This window comes from Ailuropoda melanoleuca, chromosome 10 (genome assembly GCF_002007445.2).
Source record: "Ailuropoda melanoleuca isolate Jingjing chromosome 10, ASM200744v2, whole genome shotgun sequence".
NCBI lineage: Eukaryota > Metazoa > Chordata > Mammalia > Carnivora > Ursidae > Ailuropoda > Ailuropoda melanoleuca.
In genome coordinates this window covers 1,926,425-1,952,113 of record NC_048227.1, presented here as the reverse complement: position 1 = coordinate 1,952,113, position 25,689 = coordinate 1,926,425, and the positions used below count along the sequence as shown (strand labels likewise).

The 25,689-nt window shown below is 47.2% G+C and overlaps 1 protein-coding gene across 2 annotated transcripts in view; it reads left to right on the top strand.

Moving 5' to 3' along the window:
* GNA12 (G protein subunit alpha 12) overlaps positions 1-25,689 on the top strand; it is a 114,264-nt gene that overhangs the window by 36,996 nt on the left and 51,579 nt on the right. For both annotated transcript variants that reach the window (XM_034669731.1, XM_034669732.1), the window contains exon 2: positions 8,225-8,440. In XM_034669731.1, coding sequence (XP_034525622.1) covers positions 8,225-8,440 — 216 coding nt within the window. The remainder of the gene's footprint in view (positions 1-8,224; positions 8,441-25,689) is intronic.

The window sequence follows — 25,689 nt, the reverse complement described above, 5'->3', positions numbered from 1 at the left end:
AAAATTGTGAGATGTGTTCCCAGACCTCACCTTGCTGTCCAAGATGACCCTGCACTGTGGGTGGTGTGCGGGTGCTTGGACATACACAGACACATCCGTCTGTGTATATATCTCTCCCTGTGTATATAGATCTTGCTTTAAAACAGAATTATTTTTTAAAGTAGGCTCCACACCCAGCATGGAGCCCCACACAGGGCCTGCATTCACAACCGTGGACCGTGAGATCAAGAGTCAGATGCTCCACCAAATGAGCCACCCAGGCGCCCCCAATACAGAATTTCTATGAAACATTTGCTGCTGCTCTTTACAAGTTATTCAGATATTTACCACTCTGTTCTCTTTCATTTTTTTTAAAAGTTCACTACATTACTTCACTGTGTGGGTCGGGACTTGAATTTTGAAAACACTGAATTAGCACATTAAGCTGTGTTACCTGTGTGTAGTGTTTATGGGATTTCTCCCCCCTTGGAACGATACTTTGTATTTATTTATTCTCAAATGTCTTTATTATTTACTGTACTTGGACAGGAAGGCTTCGTTCCCCCTTGGGTCACTGTTTGTCTTTATAACATTTAGTAGATGTTTAGTCCAAGCAGATTCCAGGGTTTAGAGCCTGCCACTTGAAAGAGAAGAGGAGAAGTTGCTCCCTACATGGCTCCAGGAGGTGACTTCAGAAGTCTGTAGTCCGCTGGCTCTTGAGTTCTGACATTCAGCATGGATTTTCACATTCCATTTGAGGAGATCTGAGGAATTCTGAACTGATGTTGAATTCCTTGTTAATTAATTTATTTTTTTTTTAAGATTTTATTTATTTTTTGACAGAGATAGAGACAGCCAGTGAGAGGGGGAACACAAGCAGGGGGAGTGGGAGAGGAAGAAGCAGGCTCCTAGTGGAGGAGCCTGATGTGGGGCTCGATCCCAGAACGCCGGGATCACGCCCTGAGCTGAAGGCAGACGCTTAACGACTGCGCCACCCAGGCGCCCCTAATTTATTTATTTTTTAGCTTTTAGGAGCACCAGCCTTTCCTGGGGACCCAGAGAAAGTTCATGATTGACCATTTGCTTCTCCCAAACACTTCCTAAACCCGGCGTTTTCTTACAGTTCCATTTCCTCCAAGTGTTGCCTTGGCTTTCCTGCTGTCCTATTAAATTTAATTTGTCTTAAACTTACCCAGATCTCCCCCTTCCCGAGCCAGATGGGGAGAGCTGGTTGGTGGTCTGGTTGTGCGCTCTCTCCTCTTGCCTCCGCTCCCCACATTCAGTGACTTCTTTCTCTTGCCCTTAGCTCTCATCATGGGGGGGGGTTGCTTCTGACTGCCCCTCCTCCCCGCCACGCACACCTGCACTGGCTCCCTCCCACCACTGAGTCTGCAGGCAGCTGCTCCTTTCCAGACCCCTGATCCTTTCCTGCTCCCGCGGAGTAAATCCCCCACCTCGCAGCTCTCAGCCTGCTCCTCTCCCCGGTAGTGGCTAGTGCCCCGTGACCTTCTCCTGCCTCTGATTATGGTGTTTCTCTGTGGCCTACGCACCCAGTGCTCTGTGCTACTTCTGTGTACTGAAAGCTGTCAGGGCAGGCACCACGTTTACCACCTTTGTGCCCACCCCTCCTTCCCTGGCACTTATCTTTGCCTGAGGGACGTCTCAGTGTAGAACTCCGGAGGTGCTTTCCCAGAGCAGCGAAAGCAGCAAAGAGCCTGTTTTGTTAGTGCATTTGTTCCCAGCAGCTCCCATGGGGAGGCAACTGGGGGAGGGGACTGGCCCAGGAAGCCCTCGTTTCTGTTCTGAAAGTAGTGGCGCTCTGAGGACCGGGCTGTCTGCTTGCTGTGTCCCCCTCTCACTTGTTCTTTGACCTCTCCATTAGAAGCTGTCCTCCACTTCAGTTTCAGAGAGAAACTAAGAGGAGCCATCTGCCTTTGCTTGCTGGACTCATTAACTTAAAGAAATGTATCCTGTTTACATTTCTGGCAACATTTCTTTTATTTGGATGGTGGCCAAAGGCAAACAACTTGGCTCTAGTGGGTTTAAAAAAAATAATATAAAAAAAAGAGCTTTCCGAGTAGATATGCAGTTATCTGATTGGGCGAACATTCTAAACCTTGACATGTTCTTAATGTCACTGTTTCATTCTCTAGAAAAAGCTGATTTGATCTACTAGCATTTTAGATCTATCTCAGCTTTAGTATTTACTGTGGGAAGATTTTAGTAATGACTGAAAAGATTTGGTTTGATTAGGGGCTAAACTAACAACATTTATTTTAAAATGAGATAACAGGATTTGCAAGTTTTGGTCTCCATCCAGTAAAGCTGAAAACCCCCCAAATCTATATCCCCAGCAGACAGGGAATCTATTCTTTGACTAGAAGTTTAAATTGCTGGATTTATAAGTCGTCTTTAAAATGTGCTCTTTGAACAGTCTAAAGTGTTACATAGTATCGAGATGAAGTCACCAAACTGCCTAAGACTTTAACTGTTCATATTTGGGTAACTGAATAAGATGTATGGTTCTCAAAAAATTAATACTTCGTAACATTGTTACTGAGAGAAGAGCTCTCCTTAAAGCTATTAATGAGACAAGCAAATTATCTTCTGCCTTAATTTTTTTTCTTTTTCTTCTGAGTGTATATGGATTTTAGGATTTTCTGGGCTTTGTGTTTCAGGAAGTAGGTCTTTTTATTACAAAAGAATGAGGCAAGGTGTTTTATTATTGTAGTATGCCTGCTGTATAGTTGTGTCTTTCTTTTAAGACATCAGCAGCTCTATATAGTGATGGTGAACCCGTGCAGCTCTCAGTCCTGCCAAGGTACAGTAGATAAAACATTTCCAAGATTTTATGCTCTCTCGAAAAAGCAAGAAAAAGAAGACTCTTATTTTAGGCAGATGTCCCAAAGTAGAAACCTCTCCTTTATCTTGGTTTTGGGTGTTCAGAACAAAGTTAGCAGAGAGTAGTTTTTCACTAGGATAAGTTTTAAAAGGTGAGAGTGACCTCTTTTTCCTTGATGCTTTTTTCCCTCCAAATAAAGAGACTAAGATACAGAAAATGGACCATAGCTAACTGGTATATTTCAAAGTTCATCAGCAGTTTTGTCAATTTCCCTGTATTTTTAAAAAGAGAAGAAGGAGCCTTTTCTTCGTGTTTGGGAGCAGTTAATTTGGACCAGTCCCAAGCTTGCCTGGGTGGCAGTGTGCTCAGTGGGAACACAGTCTGCTTTTGCATAGACCAGGCTTTTCTAAGCCGAACCTGTGTTCACCCCAATAATTAGGGAAGGCCTGGTTTGTGCAGTGTTGAAAGCAGGCTTGGAAATGATCACTCAGTCTTCTAAGTCCGTTTTGATTCCTGCCTTCATCTCTGACCTATAAAAACGAAACTCCCCGGAGAGCAGAGGCTCAATTTCCCTTGTGAGTGAGGAGGCGCTCCTGGTGAAGCTGAACTTTTTTCACGTGTGAAAAGAGCACTGAAAAGATAGCTGGTGTGTCAGACCGAATTTGCTGAGTGTGACTCGTGTGGGCTGGGCCGTCAGGAATGGTAGGTGGGCTGGTTGCCTGACTTGGGGCTGGGGCTGGGCTGAGATCCTGACCCATCTCCTTTGACGGGTGAGGCGCTTCCTGTGCCTGGATGGTGGGGAGCTTTGTCTGATTTGCACAAACATGCTGTGACCCCGTGCCAAGAATCTCCGTGGAGAGATCTCTTCTGCCCTCTCTGTATGCGGGCATTTTGTTGTTGGGCAGCATGTGGAGAACATGAAAATCTTTGTTTTCTTGGGTTCTTGAAGCTTTTCAATATTGTCCTTTTGGGCAGATGGGAGTTTGGTGTGAAGTTGTCAGGGAAAGTGGGGAGATGGGAAGGACCCAGAGGCAGGAGAGCTGAGGACTTATTCATAAGTCCTGTTTCCCCACTGGGTGGGTTCTAATCCACTGTTGCTGCTCGCTGACGTTCACCTGCACTTCGTAAGCTCGCCTTGAGACCCATCCATCTCGCTTTCCCTACTGGCCCCTCATAAACCTTCCCTTTCCACACCACGAAGTTGGAACATTTATTGTCATGGTGGCTGGTTACTTTCTTTAAAAAACTTTTTATTTCGAAATAATTATGGGTTCTCAGGAACTTGTGAAGATAATAGGGAGAGGTATCACACAGTTTCCCGCAGTGGTTACATTTTCTAGAACTGCAGTGCAAGCTCACCACCAGGAAATTGACACTGGTGTGTGTGTGTGTGTGTGTGTGTGTGAAAGAGAAAGAGAGAGAGAGAGAGAGAGTGTGTTATTCTGTGACGTGCTCTCCCAACACACCTCAGCTCCATCACCTCCGAGATCCTCCAGCTATCCTGGCACAGTTACCGCCTTCCTGTCCCCTCTGCCATCCCCGATCCCTGGCAGCTGCTAATTCGCATTCTATCTTTGTGACTTTGTCACTTCAAGAATATTGTATAAACAGAACCACAGAGTATGTGACCTTTTGAGATTGCCTTTTTTTACTCTGCATAATTCTGAGATCCATCCAGGATGTTGCATGAATCAGGTGTTTGTTCCCTTTTACTGCCGAGTCCTATTCCATAGCATGGAGGCCCCCGCAGTGTGTGACCATTTCTCTGTTGAGGGACTTCGAGGTTGTTAGGATTAAAGCTGCTCTGGACATTCTTGTACCGGTTTTTGTGAGGACATAAATTCCCGTTTCTCTGGGTTCAATGCCGAGGAGTGAGATTGCTGGATTATATGATAAGTATATGTTTAATTTTTTAAGAAACTGGAAAACCGTTTTCCAGAGTGGCTGTGCCATCTCGCACCCCCACAAGCTGTGCATGGGACAGCAAATATCTCTACATCCTCAGCCCCATTTGGTGTCCTCACTGGTTTTGTGTGTTTTAGCTGTTTTAATAGTGGGCAGTGGTATCTTGCCGAGATCTTAACCTGTTTCGCCCTCACCTGCTTACTTGCTGTCTGCGTGTGCTCTCTGGTGAAAGGTCTCTTCATGTCTTCTGCCCATTTTCTAACTGGATTGTTTTTCGAGCTGTTGAGGGTTTTTTTGTTTTGTTTTGTTTTGTTTTAAGATTTTTATTTATTCATTTGACAGAGACAGCCAGCGAGAGAGTGGGAGGAGTGGGAAAGGAAGAAGCAGGCTCCCAGCAGAGGAGCCCGATGTGGGGCTCGATCCCAGAATGCCGGGATCACGCCGTGAGCCAAAGGCAGATGCTTAACGACTGAGCCACCCAGGCACTCCACGAGCTGTTGAGTTTTAATTGTCCTTTATATATTCTAGATAGGACTCCATTAGATGGTGGAGAAGTATTGCCTCCCAGTCCATAGAGCATCTTTTGAGCTTCTTTTTGTTTTTTTTGTTTTTGTTTTTGTTTTTAGCCTCTTAAGAGAGTCTTTAGCAGAACAGAGTTTTGATTTTGGTGAAATCCAATTTATTGATATCTTTCTTTTATAAATCATGCATTTTGTGTCCTAAGAACTGTTCACCAAGCTGTGGATCCTGAACATTTTCTCCCATGCTGTAGTTTTATGTTTGGAGTTAATTCTGTGTAAGATCTGAGGTTTGGGTGAAGGTTCTTTTTTCCTTTGCCCATGGTTGTCCAATTTCTCCAGCGTCCTTTGTTGAAAAAGTTATTCTTCATCTGTGTAATTGCTTTTGGATCCTTACGAAAGTCTACAGGCCACACTTGTGTAGGAGCACCTTTGGGTTCTCGCCTATGTTCAGTCAACATATGTGTCTGTTCCCTCACCAAATCCACAGTCTTGATTAGTGTAGCTGTATAGTAACTGTTGAAATTGGGTAGAGTGATTCCTTTCACTTAGTTTTTCTAAATTGTTTTAGCTAATCTAGCACCTTTCCATAAATTTTCCATACATTCCATATATTGCATAAGTATATATATATATATATATATATATATATATATATAATGTACACACACACACATCTACAACACACACCATATCCATATCCATGGGATCCTGCTGGAATGTTATAGAAATTGTGTTAGACTTCTTTATCAATTTAGGGAGAATTGATGTCATTACTATTTTAAAGCTTTCCAATCCATGAACATGGTATGTTCCTCCACTTAGTAGGTTTACTTTGATTTCTTTCATCAACAGTTTATATTCAACAAAAAGTCATGTACATGTTTTATAAGATTTATACTTTTTTAGTGATTGCTAATAATATTGCATTTTAAATTTCAGTTTCTGCATGTTCATTGCTAGAGGACAATTGACTTCTGTGGGTTGATTTTTACATCCAGTGACCTTGCTGATGAGTTCACTTGACTTCTAGGAGGCTTTTTTGGTAGATTCCTTGGGATTTTCTACATAGGCCATCATTTCATTTCATCTGAAGATAGGCTTAGTTCTATTGTTTCTCTGTCTCTCATCTTTATGCCTTCTATTTCTTTTCTTTTTTTTTTTTTTTTTTTAGATTTTATTTATTTATGTGACAGAGAGACAGCCAGCGAGAGAGGGAACACAGCAGGAGAATGGGAGAGGAAGAAGCAGGCTCCCAGCGGAGGAGCCCGATGTGGGACTCGATCCCGGAAAGCCGGGATCATGCCCTGAGCCAAAGGCAGATGCTTAATGACTGCGCTACCCAGGCGCCCCTATTTCTTTTCTTTACCTTACCGTACTGGCTAGAACTACCAGTACCATGTTGATTGGCACTGCTGAAAGTGGCATCCTTGTTTTGTTCCCAGTTTGAGAGGAAAGGATTCAGCTGTAGGCTCTTGACTGTGTTTGTGAAGTTAGCGAAGTTCTCGGTTCCTAGTTTCCTGAGTGTTTTCATCATGAATGGGTGTTAATTTTTTTTTAATTCCTAGGTCTTTCTCTCTAGTTGATTCCAAGTTTCTGGAGAGGAGACTGCTTCCTAAACATGTTGTTTACCTGCAGTGCCACACTTGTGCTTTCCCCGGAATAAGCATTGAACGCGTCTTTGTGGATCAGTACCAGCGGCAGATGCACGTGGGCCCTGAGGAGGGAGGTCTCAGGAGCCCCTCTCACCAGCAGTCCCGGTCTGCTGGGCCTGGAGGAGACATTGTAGCTACTGTTTTTGGTCCCCGTTAGCGTTCGACTCAGTGGTTCCGGGCAGAAATGGAAGTTGTAGGCACCAGACCGACGCTGCAGCAGAGATACAAGGAAGGCAGAGCTGATGAATCTGCTCTGACCCAAGTGTTGGAAGCGAAACATTTTAGGGAAACTGCCAACTTAAAACCACTGAGTTGTGCACTTTAAATGGGGGGATTGTATGTTATGTGACTTATATCCAATAAAGCTGTTATTTTTTTTTAAAAGCAAGTGCCAAGTGGGCAGTGAGGTCCTGGTGTTCTCTGTGCCAAGGGGTGAGTTACGGCTCCCGGTCGTTCAGGGTCCTGCCAGACCACTCTGAGCCTGTGAGGGCTTTTCCAGAGAGGCCCCTGCTGCTCTTTGCCCACCGCGGTGTTCACCGGGTCCTCTCGGAACTCAGAAACTGGCTTAGATATAGTATTGCTAATTCAGAAGCATGAGCCTAAGAATGATGACCTGGACCTACTTCCCAGTGGGGCTGTATCTCCCGTAGCCCGGACTCCTCCGCTCCTGTACTTAACGTGTTTCTCCATCCCCTCGGCCCGTCTCTGGGGTAAGAAAGGGGCCGGAAATACTTTAACAGTGAGGAAGCAAAATAATGAAAACAGTGGGCGCCTGGGTGGCTCCGTCGGTGAAGCGTCGGCCTTCCACTCAGGTCATGATCTCAGGGTCCTGCGTCGGGCCCCCTGCTCCACAGGGAACCTGTTTCTCCCTCTGCCTTTGCCCCTCCACTCTGTTCCTGCTCTCTCTCTCTCTTGCACGCTGTCTCTCAAAATCAATAAATAAAATCTTTAAAAAATAATAATGAAAACAGTTTCTCATCATCACTAGGAGGGGTGGCATTAAATCAAGGATGTGCCCCCCCCAGCTCCTGTTTCGGGGGCGGCAGTCCGCTCCGCTTGTGGTGCATTTTGGTTTTGTCCTGTCTCCTAACTCCTGGGCACTCCTGAAGCTGAAAGAGGCATTGTGTCCTCCTGGTGTCAAGGAGCTGCCAGGTTTCAGCGAGTTGAGACCAGGGTGCCTGCACGAAGCAAACCAAGGGACAGGTCCTGGTGGATAGCCTGGGAGTTTCCTGCCTGATGACAGGCGATTCCCATGCTGAGGCTCTCTGTTGCGAGGTCATCTTGGGAGCACAAATTAAACCCTTTCTGTGTCTTTCATCTCGCAGGGCTCAAGGGTGCTTGTCGATGCACGGGACAAGCTTGGCATTCCGTGGCAGTATTCGGAAAATGAGAAGCACGGCATGTTCCTCCTGGCCTTTGAGAACAAGGCGGGGCTGCCTGTGGAGCCCGCCACCTTCCAGCTGTACGTCCCCGCTCTGAGCGCTCTCTGGAGGGACTCCGGCATCAGGGAGGCTTTCAGCCGGAGGAGCGAGTTCCAGCTGGTGAGTGCGCCGGCCCTCGGGCAGCACGGTCATGGTTTACGTGGCCGACTGGACCTTCAGTAGAGGTTCCTTCAAAACTGTCGAAGCACCAGCAAGCTGCACATTGCTGTAAATCGTAATATTCAACAACAAAAACACGTAACAGGCAAATCAAGCTATTAAGTGGTTTAAGAGGGGCGACATGAATTCAGTCTGGCTGAATCGGTGTTCTGTTCAAGGAGTGCAAAGGGTTCTTAAAATACTAAAAGTGAGTGTCACTTGCAGAGCTTGAAGTGTTTAGGCCTTGTTCATAGTAGGAAACTACTGTCTCCTTCGAATCACTTCGCAGCTTGTACCAAGCGGCTCCCACTGGCCGGTCATGACTGTTTCCAAATCAGCACTTTTAGGAGCTAATCTGAGCTTTCCCAGTTGCTCTTTTCCAATTCTCTCCTTCAGTTTTAAAGTCTGAAAGTTTCAAAATGCCTGGTTGTCTCTGTCATTTGGATTCATTTAAGATATGCCTGTTTGCATTATGGCTTTATCTCGCTATCCTCAATTTGCCATAGACCAAGTATCTGGTTTCTGCTGTCACTGGCACAGCTGTGCCTGCACACATCTGGGGGCTCCAAGCACCCGGGACTGTCACACTCTCCACCTCTGGGAGCTGGGACCCTTAGTTTGGAGGCATCAGTCCCCTCCTTTCTTGAGAGTTTTGCCGTAATACGTACTTTTCAGTTTTTCTCTATTTTCAAACTTGACATAAATGGTTTCATACTGTACATAGTCTTCTGTGACCTGCAGGTTTGAGACTGATGCGTACTGCTGGTGTGGCCGTGGTTCCTTCATTTTCGCTGAGTTCCTGTGTTCCACCGCGGGAATAAATTGGGGGGGCGGGGGCCGGGTCCATTCTCTCATCTGCGTGCTCTGGCCTTTCTTGTGTGTCTTCCGACGCACGTGTGCAGGGGTTTCTTTGGGACGTGTCCCATCTGAGCAGGACTGCTCGGTCGTCGGGCACATAGACCTCCAAATAGACATGATCTGTCTGATCATTTTCCAGAGCGGTCATACCAGAGAGTCCCTGCTGCTGTCATCCTTGCTGATACGGAGTGTTACCCGACTTTAAAAATTGTAATAGAATCTCCTTACGGTTTCACCAAAATCCCCTGGTGGTGTTGGTCAGCTACGTGTGTTTTCTGGGCTCTGCCTAGTCATGATTTTGCCAGTTTTTTCTAACGAGTGATTCGTGTTGGAGAGGTCCTGCAGGTGGTTTCCCTGGTCATTGTTTCCATTCAGTTTCCATACGCTCTTCACCCCATCTCGCCCGAGACTGACCTCTTACAGAGGCATGGGAATCAGCGCCAGGAGGCAGGTGTTGATGCCACACCGTGAGTGAAGCGACGGACCCTACTCCCGTCCCACCGGTCTCCTTTGCGGGGCTTTCCCACGTGCCAGGATCCGGCTCCGGACCCTGCGCGGCCTTGGTCGTCACGCTCCTCAGTCTCTGGTCCCTGACTGTCCTCCGTCTTTTATTGGTTTCCACGATCTTGACACTTAGAGAGTACTGGTCAGTTATCTTGTGGTGTGTCCCTATTTGGATTTGTCTGGTATTTACTCATCATTAGAATGAGATGATGCATGTTTTGGTAGGACAACTGCAGAAGGGATGGAGTGCCCACTCAGAGCATCCTTTCTGGGGTTTAGCTCCTGGTGACGTTGACGTGAGCTGCAGCGCTCAGGGACGGCCATGCCTGCCAAGGCTGTCTGCTGTAAAGTTACTCTCGTCCTCAGTACTATTGAGTATTGGGAGACGATGCAGATATCCTGTTTCTCCTCAAGCTCTGGCCCACTCGTTTTAATATCCACTGGTGGGTCTTACAGGTGACATTTTTATAATGCTTTCTTATCTTTGCAGTCTTTTTCAAGTTAACTTTAAAAATTAAGGTGGAAGAGTTAGTTCAAAGAACAAGAGGGTGTGGTTGTCACGGAAAGGAAATCTTAATCTTCTAAAGGGCAGGAATATCAGAAACAGCCAGGGAATACAGTATCGAAGTGTGAATTTGGGGTGTAAGTCTTTCTGAGAGAGAAGGCAGAAATCGTTACCACCAACTGAGAATTCACCAAAGAAGCAACTGCAAACATCAGAGCTGATTATTTACAACTCATGTTGAGTAAGCATTCGGTCTAAGAGGGTGGTGTGCTGGGGCAGTTTTGCCCACCTTCTGTCTGCTTGCGCCATTGCATGCAGTGTCCTCGAGCTGGAAGGGACCTCCCAGCCGAGTAAGTCAAGGCCTCGTGTTGGTCCAAACAGGGAGATAGGCTGGAGAGGTTATGGTTGCTCAAGGCTTTGTCGTCTCAGCTACTACCATGAGGAACTCGGGCCTCAGAAGCCAGTCTGTTTGTTTCTCCATTCATTCATCCAACATTTATGGAGCACTTTCTGTGTGCTGGACATTGTGTAACGTGCTGGGGATACACCAGTGAGAAGACCAACCATGAGCCCATCCCCGAGAGCCTTTACTCTAGATCTGACCTTGGCATGGGGTTCGGGTAAGGCTGCCGGAAGGTGGGTATCGGTCCCTCTGTTTCTGTCTTGTGCACCCCACAGCCGGGCTCTCTGAAGACCCAGTGTCTGGGAGGTGTGCCATTCCAGGGAGCTGTGTATCCTTCAGGACTGTCCCAACCGAGGGCAACAGCGACAGTGGGTTTGGTTCATTGGGTAGTAGGTTCATGGGTGTTTGTTATTCTCATACTTTGTACTTTTCCAGATGTTTCCTTTTATTTTAAAAAATGAGAGTATTTTCCTGAAATAGGAAACGCTTTCTTATCTTCGCAGTCTTTTTCAAGTTAACTTTAAAAATTAAGGTGGAAGAGTTAGTAGCGCGGCCTTGGTTGCGCCTTCCTAGTCCTCGTTGCCGAGGCGTGTGGTTACGGCCAGCCGAGAGGCGTAAGTATTGTCATGCAGCATGATCAGCCCTCCCCTCCCCCGTCTGCACCCCGACCCTGGTCTCTCTTCTCTGTGGATCTTTCTCTTAGTGTCAAAACCTTTCCAGGGTGATGCTTCATCAACTTGTGTTTTGCATTTTCTTTCCTCCCCGGGTGACAAGCCTTTGACCGTCTCTCAGTGGAGAGATCCAGTAGCTTTGGGAATTGCTGTCAGCCAGGTGTTAGATTTTTTTTCTTGTTCCCTCTGCTCTCTGGGTTTCATTGCCATTCCAGGCAGAAACAGAAAGGGCAAGAAGAAAGGCTGAGTCTGGTGACTGCCTTGTGAGGGCCCTTTCTCCTGGGTGGTGAGCAGGGCGGGGTTCTTCCAGCTCCGGAAAGGAGATGGCCATGCCCTTGTGTGTTTGCAGATGCCGACTGCCGTCATACACAGAATTCGGTACAACCTCCGTGGCTCAGAGAAAAGAAAGGAAGATCACCGTACTGTGTTAGACCTTATCTTTCAAAACGCATTTAAGTAAGACATAGCAAGACGCTGAACCGAGAGGTTTTTCTCGTAGGTGTAATGAACATAAATATTGTCTACTTCTATGGCCTTTTGCTAATAAAAGAGAATTTGGGATTTTTTTTTAAAGATTTTATTTATTTATTTGACAGAGATAGAGACAGCCAGCGAGAGACGGAACACAAGCAGGGGGAGTGGGAGAGGGAGAAGCAGGCTCATAGCAGAGGAGCCCGATGTGGGGCTTGATCCCAGATCGCCGGGATCACGCCCTGAGCCGAAGGCAGACGCTCAATGACTGTGCCACCCAGGTGCCCCGAGAATTTGGGATTTTTAAAACATGTCTTGCAAATTATGAACTAATTAATCTGATTGTCATACCAAATATAGATAATATTTCCAGTTTGTCTGCTTTCTGTTATACCTTTGAATTTAGGGTCTCATTCATCAGAACGGTACAGCACAGGTGTGCCCGCTGTCCTCTGTGTGTAACTGTTGCCCGCCCGGAGCCCACAGGTTTGCACATCATAATCCTCTCTGGGCCCGCGGCGGGTGTGCTTGCAGCCCGTTCTGCGTGCCAGGCCCTGTGCTGAAGTCGAGGCCCACTTATTTGAAAGCTGGTCTGCGAACAAATGATAGCAGTAAAATGTGCGGAGAAATATAATAGAGGAGTATACAGGCTACATTAGGGTTAAAGGGAGAAAAGAGGCAATTCTAACCTGGCAGGTAGCAGTCAGGGGAGATGTTTTTGGAGATGTGTAAAGATGAAGTAGAATGAACCACTGGGGATGGTTGGGAGTGAGGTGGCAGAGGGGGTGCTGCAGATGACGTGCAGGGTGGTGAGGGCAGCCAGGAGCTGCTCTGTGCCTTCCGTGGCTCTGCCCCCTCCCCTGTGTTCAGGCCAATCCGGTCTAGCTTCCCGGCTAGATTTACTGCTGGGGGGGGCAGTCTTCATCTTCATCGTTGGACTCCTACAGCCCCCAGACAGGCTGGTGGGGGGGGAGCAGTGAGGAAAGTCACTGGGTGCTAAGCTCCCTGAATGAATGGAGCCAGTTGTGGCTTTTCACAGCGTGCTCCCGAGACGTGGCTAATCGGCTGCATTTACAACTTGGTGTTCTCCAGGTCGGGTGTAGCCTTTTCTGGCAGGAGGACTGGGCAGCAATCCTGGGAGTTTGGTGTCTCCTGTTGGAGTCCTCACGTGCCTTCCCGTGGCATTTGTGCAGAGGCTGGGGCGACCACACAGTAGGTGTGCTGCACACACCGTTCATGTGGATTGTGGATAAGCCTTCCAGTTCTCACTTCCAAGTGGCAGGGCCTTGTGCTCTCTCGAGACTGTCTTCCTTACTCTTGCTTTGGGAGGTGGGACTAAGGGGTCAGTTCAGAGGAGCAAGTTTATGTGGACTGCACGGGGTTTCTTGATATCTTTCTTTTTTTTTTTTTTAAGATTTTATTTATTTATTTGACAGAGAGGCAGTGAGAGAGGGAATACAAGCAGGGGGAGCGGGAGAGGGAGAAGCAGGCCTCCCGCCAAGCAGGGAGCCTGATGCAGCACTCCATCCCAGGACCCTGAGACCATGACCTGAGCAAAAGGCATACACTTAACCGACCCAGGCGCCCCTGGAGTGTGACGCTTTAAGAGGGAAATTACCCCGTGGCTCAGGGAGTAGCGTGCTGACTATAAAAAAGGATCACTGGAGTTGCCAGCCTAGCGCCAGACAGAAAATCCACACGTGTCAGACTCAAATTTTGTGGCGCCTGGGGCTTCAGAATTACTCCGGGTTGATTGCACAGCTCTGCTAGGCATGGTCTGTTGGCTTTGCTGGTCGCCTGCTCCTCCCGTCCCTCACCCCAGTAGATGTGTGCTTTTTTAAGGGCCGTAGGAACGTGGTTTACAAGTGTTCAGGCTTGGAATGCCTCTTTGGTGAAGCCCTGGGATAAAGTAGTGCCCCAGAGTCTCTGCTGCATTCCTGAAACAGACATCAGTTGGGCCGGGTGGTAGTTACATCATTTGAGAAAATAATGAACCAGTCCCTTTTCAAAAAGGCTGGACACCGCAGGTTCACGTTTGAGCTTTCTTAGTAAGCCTCTGAGACTCCAGAGAGCGAGGCTCCATGGAAGATGAGGCGGTCTATAGCTGCAGTCACTTTTGGTAGCTTTCCTTGAGCACGCGTGAATCAGAGGGCCTGACCCCCAACAACACAGTTTTCTGCACCCAGCCCTGCCCTTCTAGGAACAGAGGTACTCCGTGATGGCTTGGCTGTTGCTTTCAGCCACACGGGAGGGGTTCCCTGGAAGCTGGTGGATTAGGAATAAGACCTGAGGTCGCAGCATGCCTGGCAGGTGACAGGGTATGTCTACGGGCTCCTTCGGGAGAACACAGGCGTTTTCCACTGTGTCTCGGGAGGCCCCGTTGCCCGTCGGGCTGTGTCTCTGCCTGCCTGAATGCCCCCCAGGCACCTACCATTTACTGGACTCCTTCACTCTGTTCTCTACTCTCTGCTCTCAGGATCCCTTAGAGTCAGGACTTTTGTAAATGCCGTAGTCAGAGGTTTTAGACTAGAGGAAGACAGGAAGATGCCCAGCAGGTGCAGTGAGCATAGTGCCCAGGCCATGATGTTTCCTGTAGTGCAGTGTGGGGCGTTTCAGACTCTGCTTTCTCCTGATGCTGGTCTCCTGCTGTTCACAGCAGGTGGTTAGCGCTCCTGGGCGTGTACTGCTGCTGCAGCCTTTGGTGGCACGTGGCAGAAAACCCCAAATGGGAGGCACGGGGTTTTTTCCCCTTCTCTGGTGAGGAAGTTCCGGGACAGCCAGTCCAGGAATGGGAGGGCAGGCCTCTGTCCCGGCCCTTCGCAGTGTCCTGTTGTGGGTCTCCTTTCCTCGGCTTGTGCCCCAGCCAGACAGCAGGAGGAGGGTGCAAAGGAGCGGTCCACCCTCTTCCTTTGAGGGCGACTTCCTGCAAGTACTGCCAGGCGCATCCTCTAAACGTTCTCTAAATCTTCTCTGGGAGCCGAGCCCCATGTCCACACCTTCAAGGGGAGGCTGCTGCCTGTGGGCCCTCCCGGCCTGGTGTTACTGAGGCAGACGCACAGAACGGCCCTGGGCCAGGCAGCACAAAGGACCCTTTGGGACCTTTCTGCCTCTAAGATGATTGGGGGCAGGGGTTAGTGCCCAGTGTGGAGCCCCAGGGAGGGAGAGTTGGGCCTCTGAGTTGTTTTAACTCCTTTGTTGAGTAAGGAGACAATCATAATAGCACATAATAGAACACTCCGAAGTACCCTCTGTGGGCTAATGGACATACCTCGCAGCTGTGCTTTCCATCTTGTGTGTCCTTCTGAAGTCTGTGGAATTCACTCCTTCAGCAAATCTGTGTGGAGCAGCCACCCTGCGTCCTGGGGAAATAACAGCAAACAGACAACAGAAGGAGCTTTCTGATAAGAGGAGCCAGTCGATAAATTAACAGGCGCGCACGCGCGCGCGTGTGTGTGTGTGCGCACACCCGAATGCACATATTGTGTGTGTTAGAGAAAACATCAGGGAACTGGGAGAGTGTGGGGAAGGGGAGCCTGCTTGGATAAATGGAGTGATCATGGTGGGGGGGGGTTCTGTAGCATAGTCTCGGTTCTCCCCACATTTTGCTCCCTTCAGTCATGGTTATCAAGTTGAGAATAGGCCCCAGACCCAGGCTGCATCTTCTACTCTCTCCGTGGGCCGGTGTAGCCTTGGGACTCTGTTCTGAGTCTTGCTCTTAAAATGACTGGACAGGTCTGCTCCAGCCCCTCCACCCCGCCGCAGGCTGCTGACCCGTGCTGAGGATCTGGGAGGTCAGCACAAGCCCACAGCAGAATGCTATGCAGAACGTGGCAGAGGCACCCGGCCGCATCGTTGAAGCCTCTGTGCCTGGGCTGGGAGCCCAGATTCCTCTAGCTTCCCCGAGTGGCACTGGAGAACCCTGAAGGAGGTGGGGAGAGCAGGGGAAGGGGGAAGCATCCTAGCTGGGAGAGTGACCTTTGCAAAGGCCCTGGGACGGGGTCAGGCTTTGTGTTCCAGACCCCAGTGAGCAGGTAGGGCAAGAGTGGATGGATTCCCAGAGCAGAGGGATTTATGCGGGGCCTTTGAGGGGCTCCTGGAAGGACGTGGTCCTTGGGCAGGGGTGCACTGTGGTTTGATTTACATTTTAACAGGACTGTTTTGGCAGCTGTTTGGACAATAGAGACAGGGAGTCCTGTTCGGAGGTTTTTACAATAATCTGGTGACGGATGGTGGCTCGGATCAGCATGATTGTGGTGGAGGCGACGAGAAGTGGTCAGGTCTGTGTGTCTTAGGACTTGGAGGTCCTCCGGTCTCACTGCCCACCCAGCTTAAGGATTCCCTCGGCGACAGCCCTGTGGCTGATACTGAGCCCAGTACTTTATTTTATATGTTAATTTGAGAACACTGTTGGAGAGTCCATTTCCCTTTGCCAGTGACTTACAGGCCACTTGTGTGTCTGGAGCGGCCCCTGGAGCCCACGGAAATAAACCCTGTACTCATGGTGTCTGTGTGCAAACGCATCCCGCCATCCATGCCCGCTGCTCAGGGACATGCGTCGCACCGCACGTCTCGGTCTTTCTGTGAAGGTCAGTCTCCCTTCATTTCCTTCAGGTCTCAAGGTCAGGAGTGGCAGAGGGCAGGTTACGACAGCTTAGAGACCCACATGCCCCCCAGGTAAAGTGTCAGCCCCTCCTGTGCTGCTGGGGGAGCAGCGGGGTTCGCAAATTCTCCTTTAGCGCTGAGTTGGACTTTAGTTAGCGAACACAAGTCAGCAAACAGCCCCTCCTCCTACTCCTACCATGCGTACCTTCTCATGCCACGTAGCAGAGGACCTCCCCGTCCCCTCCGCTGTCTGTGTTTACTCTTCAGCCATGCTTCTTTTAGTCCTCTTAAATTTTTACCAGCTGAAAACTGGAAAAATCCCATAGTTATTAGTTCTTATGTGTATCAGCCATTTATAGTAATTCTTTTGTGAGTTGCCAGTGATACACTTTACTTCCTTTCGTCTTTTGGGAACAAGTTTCCATTGATTTATACTAGTCTGTTACTAGGAGCTCATTTTTATAACACCTTTTTTTTTTCATTTTTATTTTGAAATAATCAAATTCACAGGAAGTTGCAGAGGTAGTACAGAGAGGTCCCTGTGTCCTTCGCCCATTTCCTCTATGGGTAGATCTCATATGATTCCAGTGTAACAAGAAAACCATGAAATTGGCTTCGGTGCAATGTGTGTGCACATGTGTGTGCGTGCGTGCCGGATGCGTGTGCGGATCTGTGTCACGTGTAACTGCACCTGGAGTCAGGACACGGGACGAACCGCTCCATCACCGCACAGATCTCCCACGTGCTGCTCCTTCGTAGTCACACACTCCCTTCCTTCACCACCCCTGCCCCTGGCAACCACTGATTTGTTCTCCATCCCTAAAATTTGTCAGATTGTATGACTGGAATGCCAGAACGTGGGGCCTTCTGAGGCTGACGTGTGTCTCCGTGTAATGCTCTTGCAATCCATCCAGCTCGCTGCGCGCATCAGTCGTGCGCCTGCCTGTGTATTTCTGAGCAGCTCTCACGGTGTGGAGGCCGTGGCTTGTCCAGCTACAAGTGCAGCCAAACATGCATGTACGTCCGTGTATACCAAGAAGGCTTCGTTTTTTATAAGAATAGCTCAGAAACGTCAGAAATTAGTGAATAATTTCTAGATAAAGTGGAGTTCTGCTTCAGGTTCTAGAAGACTAGAGATTAGTTTCGGTTTGGTACCGTGTGTGTGTGTTTAACCTTTCAAACTAAGTTAATTTCATAGTGTGATTCGTAGGGGAAAATTCAGCCTTCTTAAAACTAACTGTTTATGTCAAAGGGACTTGAAATTCTCTAGCCAAATCCTCCTATCTGATACTGAGACGGTTTGAGGCCTGGGAGTTGAAGAAATTCGCCTGCAGTGACACAGCTAATGAACGGCCTGGCCAGGATTACAGTGCAGAGAACCCCGAATAGCTCCAGCCTTTGAAGGCCCGGCTGGGTCCTGATCCCAGTGCTGGAGGGGGTGGGGCACGCCAAGCTTTCCTCTGGGTGGCTCTTGCCTGAGGACACAGAAGCAGGAAACAGAGTTGTGCTATTCTTGGATCAGGGGCTGGTGAGAAACTTACGTGTTCCTGCTCATGATGTTGGCCTTTCCCCTTCGTTTCATTAATCATGAATAGTATTATATACTTACAGACCTCTAAAATCTACTCCTTCAGGGGGAAAAAATATGAAGTGTTAAGCATTTTAACATAGATCCCTGTGAATAGCGTTGCTCTAAAGCTCTGCCTCCGGATGCTTTGTAAGCTGGTGACACAAGGGTCCAGGTGGAAATGCGATATATGCAGGCATACCTCGTTTCATCGTGCTTCGCAGGTAGTGTGTTCTGTACAAATCAAAGGTTGATGGAAAGAGCAAGAGACCAGAAGTGGAGCTGAAGATGGGACTGAATTGCAGCACTCAAAAGAATGAGGAGTGGCTTCTCCTGGATGAGCAAAGAAAGTGGGTTCTTGAGATGGCATCTACGGCTGATAAAGATGCTGTGAGGATTTTTGAAATGCAACTGAGCATTTAGAATATTGCCTAAACTTAGTTGATAAAGCAGCAGCAGGGTTTGGGAAGATTGATTCCAGTTTTGAAAGTTCTGGGGTGAGGCGCCTGGGTGGCTCAGTCGGTTAAGCATCTGCCTTTGGTTCGGGTCATGATCCCAGGGTCGTGGGATTGAGCCCGTGTCAGGCTCCCTGCTAAGCGGGGAGCCTGATTCTCCCTCTACCACTCCCCCCCAGCCCTACTCATGCTCACTCGCTTGTTCTCTCTCTCAAAAAAAAAGGTTCCTTTTTTTGTGTGTGTGTATTTTTTTTATTTATTTACCAGAGAGAGAGAGGGCCTAAGGGAGCACAAGTAGGGGGAGCAGCAGGCAGAGGGAGAAGCAGGCTCCCCGCTGAGCAAGGAGCCCCATGCAGGACTCAATCCCAGGACCCTGGGATCATGACCTGAGCCAAAGGCAGACACTTAACCGACTGAGCCACCCAGGCAGCCCGAAAAAAGTTCTGCAGGTAAAATGGTGTCTAACAGCATCACGAACACGACAGAGAAATCCCTCGTGAAAGGAAGAATCCATCAGTGCAGCAAACGGCATTACTGTCTTATTGTGAGAACACGGCACGGCCACCCCAGCCTTCAGCAGCCACCACCCTGATCAGTCAGCAGCCGTCGACGTCGAGGCAGGACCGTCCACCAGCAGAAAAGACCGTGACTCCCTGAAAGCTCAGATGCTGGTGCGCATTTCCAGCCGTGAAGCATTTCTTACTTAGACATTTCTAGATGTAGTGCTACTGCACACTTAACAGACTACAGTATAAGCATAGTTTCTACGTGTAGTGAGAAACCAAAAATTCACTTGACCAGCTTTATTCTGATGTTCACTTGATTGCGGTGGTCTGGAACCGAACCTGCAGCTCTCTGAGGTGTGACTCAAAATGATGGAATATTTTGGTTAGGCCAGAAACATCAAGAGAAAGAATAATGGATTTGACCGAGTAAACATTTTTCACTTTTGTATGGCAAACGTCAGCACAAAGAAAGTTAAAAAGGAAATGACAAATTAGGAAAAAATCACAACATAGAACAAAGATGTTTGTTAGTATGTTGAGATGTACGAAACAGCTGCAGCACGAGGAGCCCCTATCAATCGGTATGTGAAGACCGCGGAAGAAGTAAAACTGCCATCCTCCCTGCTAACCTTGCAAAGTGCAAATTAAAGCAGTAATGAAGTGAATCTTCAAGATTATTTTAGAGCCCACTTGCAGGGGGAGGGGCAGAGGGAGAGAGAATCTCAAGCAGAGTCCCCACAGAGCGTGGAGCCCAACGTGGGGCTGGATCTCACAACCCTGGGATAACAACCTGAACTGAAACCAAGAGTCGGACGCTGAACCGACTGAGCCTCCCAGATGCCCCATGAAGTGACCTTTTGTCAGCCTGACTGGTTGTGATTATGAAGAAGAAATCCTTGGGCTGATAGAGGTCCTGGGAAGTAGGTCCTGTCATCCGTAGGGGGCAGGAGAGTAAAGTGGTTCAGTTGCTCGGTGTGCATCAAAACACGAAGTGTCACTTCCTCTGGCAGTAATTCATCTTCCAAGGAATTCACTCGGAAGCAGTAACCGTGAGATTTCCAGCTTCTAATTACCGCAGACTAGTTATCCAGAGACTTCTGCCGCAGATAACTTAAAATGCTAGAGAGAATGTTGGAACCAACTTCATGAAGGCCTCCAAGTGCTAAGAAGATCATATGGACTCGCCAGGCCAACCCCTGAGAGCGTGAGCCCTGCAGAGGTGAGTCGAGCCCTGGCAGCTGTTTCCCTGAGACGTTCGCCGATCTAAACCATGAACCGGAACTGCCGTGTTTCATAGACTTCTCAGGGTCTCAAAAGGAGGTGGACTTCAGATTGCCAAAGTGGAGGAATCTGATAGGACACTCCTCTGTAGTGACCTCAGGGGGCAGGGCAGGGGGTGAACCAAAAGTAAACCCACAAAATGGGGAGAGTGGAGAGCATTGCCTGGCTGTAGAGCCAGGGCAGGGAGGCGAGGAAGGCAAAAGGAAACCCGTCTGCAGGCAGGCTCCCTTGAGGACTTGGTGTTCCGCTTCGTGAGGCGGTCCAAGGAACCCCAGTGTAGTTTAGAGTGACACCACACGGGTTGTGTGCCTGAGTACCCAGTAGAAACAAATGGAAGCCTCTCTGGAAAAGAAGTTTCATCCTAAACCTTGGAGATTCCCCAGAAATATTTTTAAGGACAGGGGTTGGGGGGAGCATCCCAGAGATAGCCAGAATCACAAGGAAACAAGGCACAGTGCCTAGAACCAGAAGAAAGGACAGCAGAATCTGACCCATAGTGTTTAGATAGTGGGCTTACCAGACACAAATTTTAAGACAACTATACGTGGGACGCCTGGGTGGCCCAGTCAGTGAAGCAGCCGGCTCTTGGTCTCAGCTCACATCTTTTTTTTTTTTTTTTAAAGATTTTATTTATTTATTCGACAGAGATAGAGACAGCCAGAGAGAGAAGGAACACAAGCAGGGGGAGTGGGAGAGGAAGAAGCAGGCTCCTATCAGAGAAGCCTGATGTGGGGCTCGATCCCATAACGCTGGGATCACGCCCTGAGCCGAAGGCAGACGCTTAACCGCTGTGCCACCCAGGCGCCCCTCAGCTCACATCTTGATCTCAGGGTTGTGAGTTCAAGTCCTGTGTTGGGCTCTGTGCTGAGCATGGAGCCTACTTAAAAATTAAATTAAAATTAAATAAAATAAAACAATGATACTTAATGTGTTTAAGAAAATAAAAGTTAGAAAACATCTTCAGGAAAAAAAACTGGGAACTATTGAATGTGACTTAACATATTTTAAAAGAACTTCTAGAATTGAAAAACACAAAACCAAAATTAAAACTCAGTGGATGTGTTAGACAGTAGTTTGGGCTCAATAAAAGAGAATACTAATAAAGTAGAAAAAATACAGGAAGCAAATTTCAAGATCATAGAACAGAAAGACAGAAACGGGGAAAATAAGAATGCTCAGCTGAGAGGCATGGAGCCTGGTGGGAGGTCTAACGTACATTTCAGCAAGAGTTACAGAAAGAAGACTGGAGCAAAGGCACTATCGGAAGAGATAATGGCTGGTAAAGATCACAGTCAAGAATCCCAATAAGTCCTATGAGAGACAAACTGAGGGCCTCAGAGGGAAGGGAGGTGGGGGAATGGGATAGACCGGTGATGTGTAGTAAGGAGGGCACGTATTGCATGGTGCACTGGGTGTTATACACAACTAATGAATCATCGAACTTTACATCGGAAACCGGGAATGAACTGTATGGTGACTATCATAATATAATAAAAAAACATTTAAAAAAAAAGAATCCCAATAAGTCCTAAGCAAGATTAATTTAGAAAAAGAAAAACAGGGGCACCTGGGTGGCACAGTCGTTAAGCGTCTGCCTTCAGCTCAGGGCATGATCCCGGCGTTCTGGGATTGAGCCCCACATCAGGCTCCTCCGCTATGAGCCTGCTTATTCCTCTCCCACTCCCCCTGCTTGTGTTCCCTCTCTCACTGGCTATCTCTATCTCTGTCAAATAAATAAATAAAATCTTTAAAAAAGAAAAAAAAAACCTATTTTTTAGGTCTACTGTTTTTTCTTTTGTTGGGCATGCTTTTGGTGTCAAATGTAAGAAATCACCACCAAACGCAAGATTAGGAAGATTTACCCCATGTTTTCTTTTTACATTTAGGTTGTCCTCTTACATTTTGATTGTTGATCCATTTTTGAGTTAATTTTTGAGTATGGAATGAGGTAGGGGTCCAACTTCATTCTTTTGCACATTGTCATCTGGTGGTCCCTGAACCGTCTATTGAATATCTGTCCTTTCCCCATCGAGTGGTCTTGGCCCCATGGATGAAAATCAGTTGGTCATACATGTTGGGTTTGTTTCCTCTTCTGTTGGTCTGTGTGTTTATCCTAGGCCAGTAACACACTATTTTGATTACTGTAGCTTTGTAGTAAATTTTGAAATTAGGAAGTGTAAGTCTTCCAGCTTTCTATTCTTCTTCTGCTTGTGGTTTTGATTTGTACTCCCCTGAGGACTTTTAAAGAAAAATAAAGTAGGAGGGACTTGCTGTTGGTGAAGGTCACCAGCACGGCCTGCAAGCTAACTTTCATGTGGAGCGTTTTTGTTTGGACCCCCAGCTAAGAATGTTTTTTACATCTTTAAAAGCTTAAAGAAAAAGAAGAATATGCAATAAGATGACCATATGTGGTTCACAAAGCCTAAAATATTTACCATCTGGACCTTTACAGGAAAAAAAAAATTTACTAACCCCTTCTCTAATAAATCCGACACTGAGATTTGTGGGGTTTTTTTTTTATTAATTACCAATACAGTGGGGAATTGGTGTAGCAGAATAAGATAAGTAAATTGGTGGAACTATGTGGAGAACAATGAAATTGGACCCTGTGCATACACACCCAATTTCAAACAGAGCAGAGACCTAAATATGAAAAGCCAAACTATGTATTTTTTAAGAGGTAGTATAGAACAATCTGTATGGTCTTGGTACAGGGAACAATTTAACGGATTAGAAGTGCAAATGCAGGGGCGCCTGGGTGGCTCAGCCGGTGAAGTGTCTGACTCTTGATTTCTGCTCAGGTCATGATCTCATCGTCATGAGATTGAGCCCCGCGTCGGGCTCCGTGCTGAGCCAGGGAGTCTGCTAGAGATTCTCTCTCTCGCTCTCCTTCCGCCCCACCACCCCTTCCCCACTCATGTGTGAGCTCTCTCTCTAAAANCTCTCTCTAAAAAAAAAAAAAAAAAAAAAAATGTTTAATGCAAATAAATGCAAAAGAAAGGGTTAATAATTTGACTGCCATCAAATTAAGAACAGTTCATCCAGAGACCCCACCAGCTGCAGGAGTGGAGAAGATGTTCGTCCTCTAAAGCTGACAAAGGAAAAGTGTCCAGAATGTTTCAAGAACTTCCACAAATCCACAAGAAATAGGCAATTCAATAGAAAAATGGGTTAAAGGCTTAACAGACTTTTTTTTTTTTTAAAGATTGTATTTATTTGAGAGAGAGTGTACACCAATGGGGCGGGGCGGGTTGGGGGACAGAGGGAGAGGGAGAAGCAAGCTCCCTGCTGAGCAGGGAGCCTGATGTGGGGCTTGATTCCAGGACCCCAGGATTATGACCCAAGCTGAAGGCAGACGCTTAACCAACTGAGCCACCCAGACGTGACTTGACGTACATTTTTTAAACAATGAAATGATATTACACACTCACCATATTTGCAAAATTAAAACATTTGCAATCCCGAGAATTGGCAAGGATGTGGAGTAATAGGAACTCTCGTAAGCCCTGGTGCTGGTGAGCATATAAATTGTATCTTGTGTAGAAAACAGATAGATATTATTTGCTCATGTTTCGGATCTGCATTCCCTGTGGCTCAGTAGTCCCACTCCCGGGTTTACAGAAAGGTGTGTGTGTTCATGTGCATATGGCAGCATTATTCATAATCGGAAACAAGCCAAATGCTTCTTAGCAGTCAAATGGGTAAATAATTTCTTATTCCTGAGTACTGCAGTGAAAATGGACAAAGGGCAGCTCCTGTCAACAGGTATTATGATGTTAAACCAAAGAAGGCCAGCACGAAGGTGTATTACCGTAGGATTACAGGGCAGTGCAGCCCCTGGTTAAGTACCCATGCAGGTGATTGAACCACAGGGAGGAGTTGGGAGATGTTGCCTCCAGCATCGGGACGGTGGTTCAGTTTACAGGTCAGGGTGGGCGCTGTTCATGGTTCACGCTGACCGCGGTGGTCGTGGTGTTTACAATTCAGCCAGACATTTATGTCTTATGCACTTGTCTTATGTCATGCCCTAGTTCTTAGTAATAATGATAAGGATTTGAAAGGGAAAATATACTTAGATGAATGTGCAAAGATTATGAGGAGAGAATGTTGAATGTATTGCTCATAAATGCTAAAACAAAGGGGAAACAGCCCGAATGCTCTCCAGGAGGGGTTGGCTGACCACCCATGAGGCTGCTGACTGTGAATCAGAGCTAGTAGAGAAGCTAAAAGAGAGGCTTGTACACTGACACATCAAGCGAAAACAGATCAAGAAGCAGTACATCTGTAAGAAAGAGAAAAAGTATGTATACACACACATACATGTATACTTATTAGTGTATATGTGTATATACTAACGCACAGAAAATTAAAACCTTAAGTAAATGATATCCACTGAACTACTCCAGTTGTTACTTTTTATTTTATATTTCTATAATTGCAAAAATGTATATTTTAAAAATTATTTTAATCATGGTAGAAATATATTTTATAATCAGAAAAAGCCATGAAAACATTTTAAAATTAATTATAAAAATTAATGTCTGCAGAAAACAATTTCATAAATCTTTTGCATTGTTCCTGAAAGAAGGTTCAAAATCAGGGTTGTCCAAAATTGGGGTGTCTGAATAATTTTGGTTAGCTGAAATGTGCTATTAATCTGAAAGTTTCAAAGGACTGCAGTATCACCTCCCCTCCTTGTCCCTCACATCCTTTGAGCAGATTTCAAGAAATGTCGTCCGCTCGAGCATGTGCTGAATGAGCCCAAGGACTGGGAAGAGCCCTGGACTCTCGGGCCCCTTTTGCTGCCTGTTGTGGGAGCTTTGGTTCCTCAGCTGTCAGAGAGGGCGCTCGCCTCCTTTTAGATGGGCCCTGAGCAGTGAAAACACCTAGCATCATGCTGGCCTGACGTGTCTGTCCAGGAAACCAGTTTGTCGATTTAGAATTCCTCTGTACTCAGTACTGGGCCATGGGCTGGGACGGAGGCTTCTCTTCTTCCTTCCCCCGAGCACCTGCAGCAGAAAACCTGCCTCTCCCCGTGTGCGAGTCCGAGTAAGCCTGACTATCGGTCAGTGTCACAGAGAGAGACCTTCACGGTGGGTTTCTTTTTTTTTTTTTTTTTTTTTAAATTTTATTTTATTATATTATGTTAATCACCATACAGTACATCCCCAGATTCCGATGTAAAGTTTGATGCTTCATTAGTTGCGTATAACACCCAGTGCACCATGCAATACGTGCCCTCCTTACTACCCATCACCAGTCTATCCCATTCCCCCACCCCCTCCCCTCTGAAGTCTTCAGTTTGTTTCTCATAGTCCATAGTCTCTCATGTTTCATTCCCCCTTCTGATTACCCCCCTTTTCTTTATCCCTTTCTTCCCCTACCGA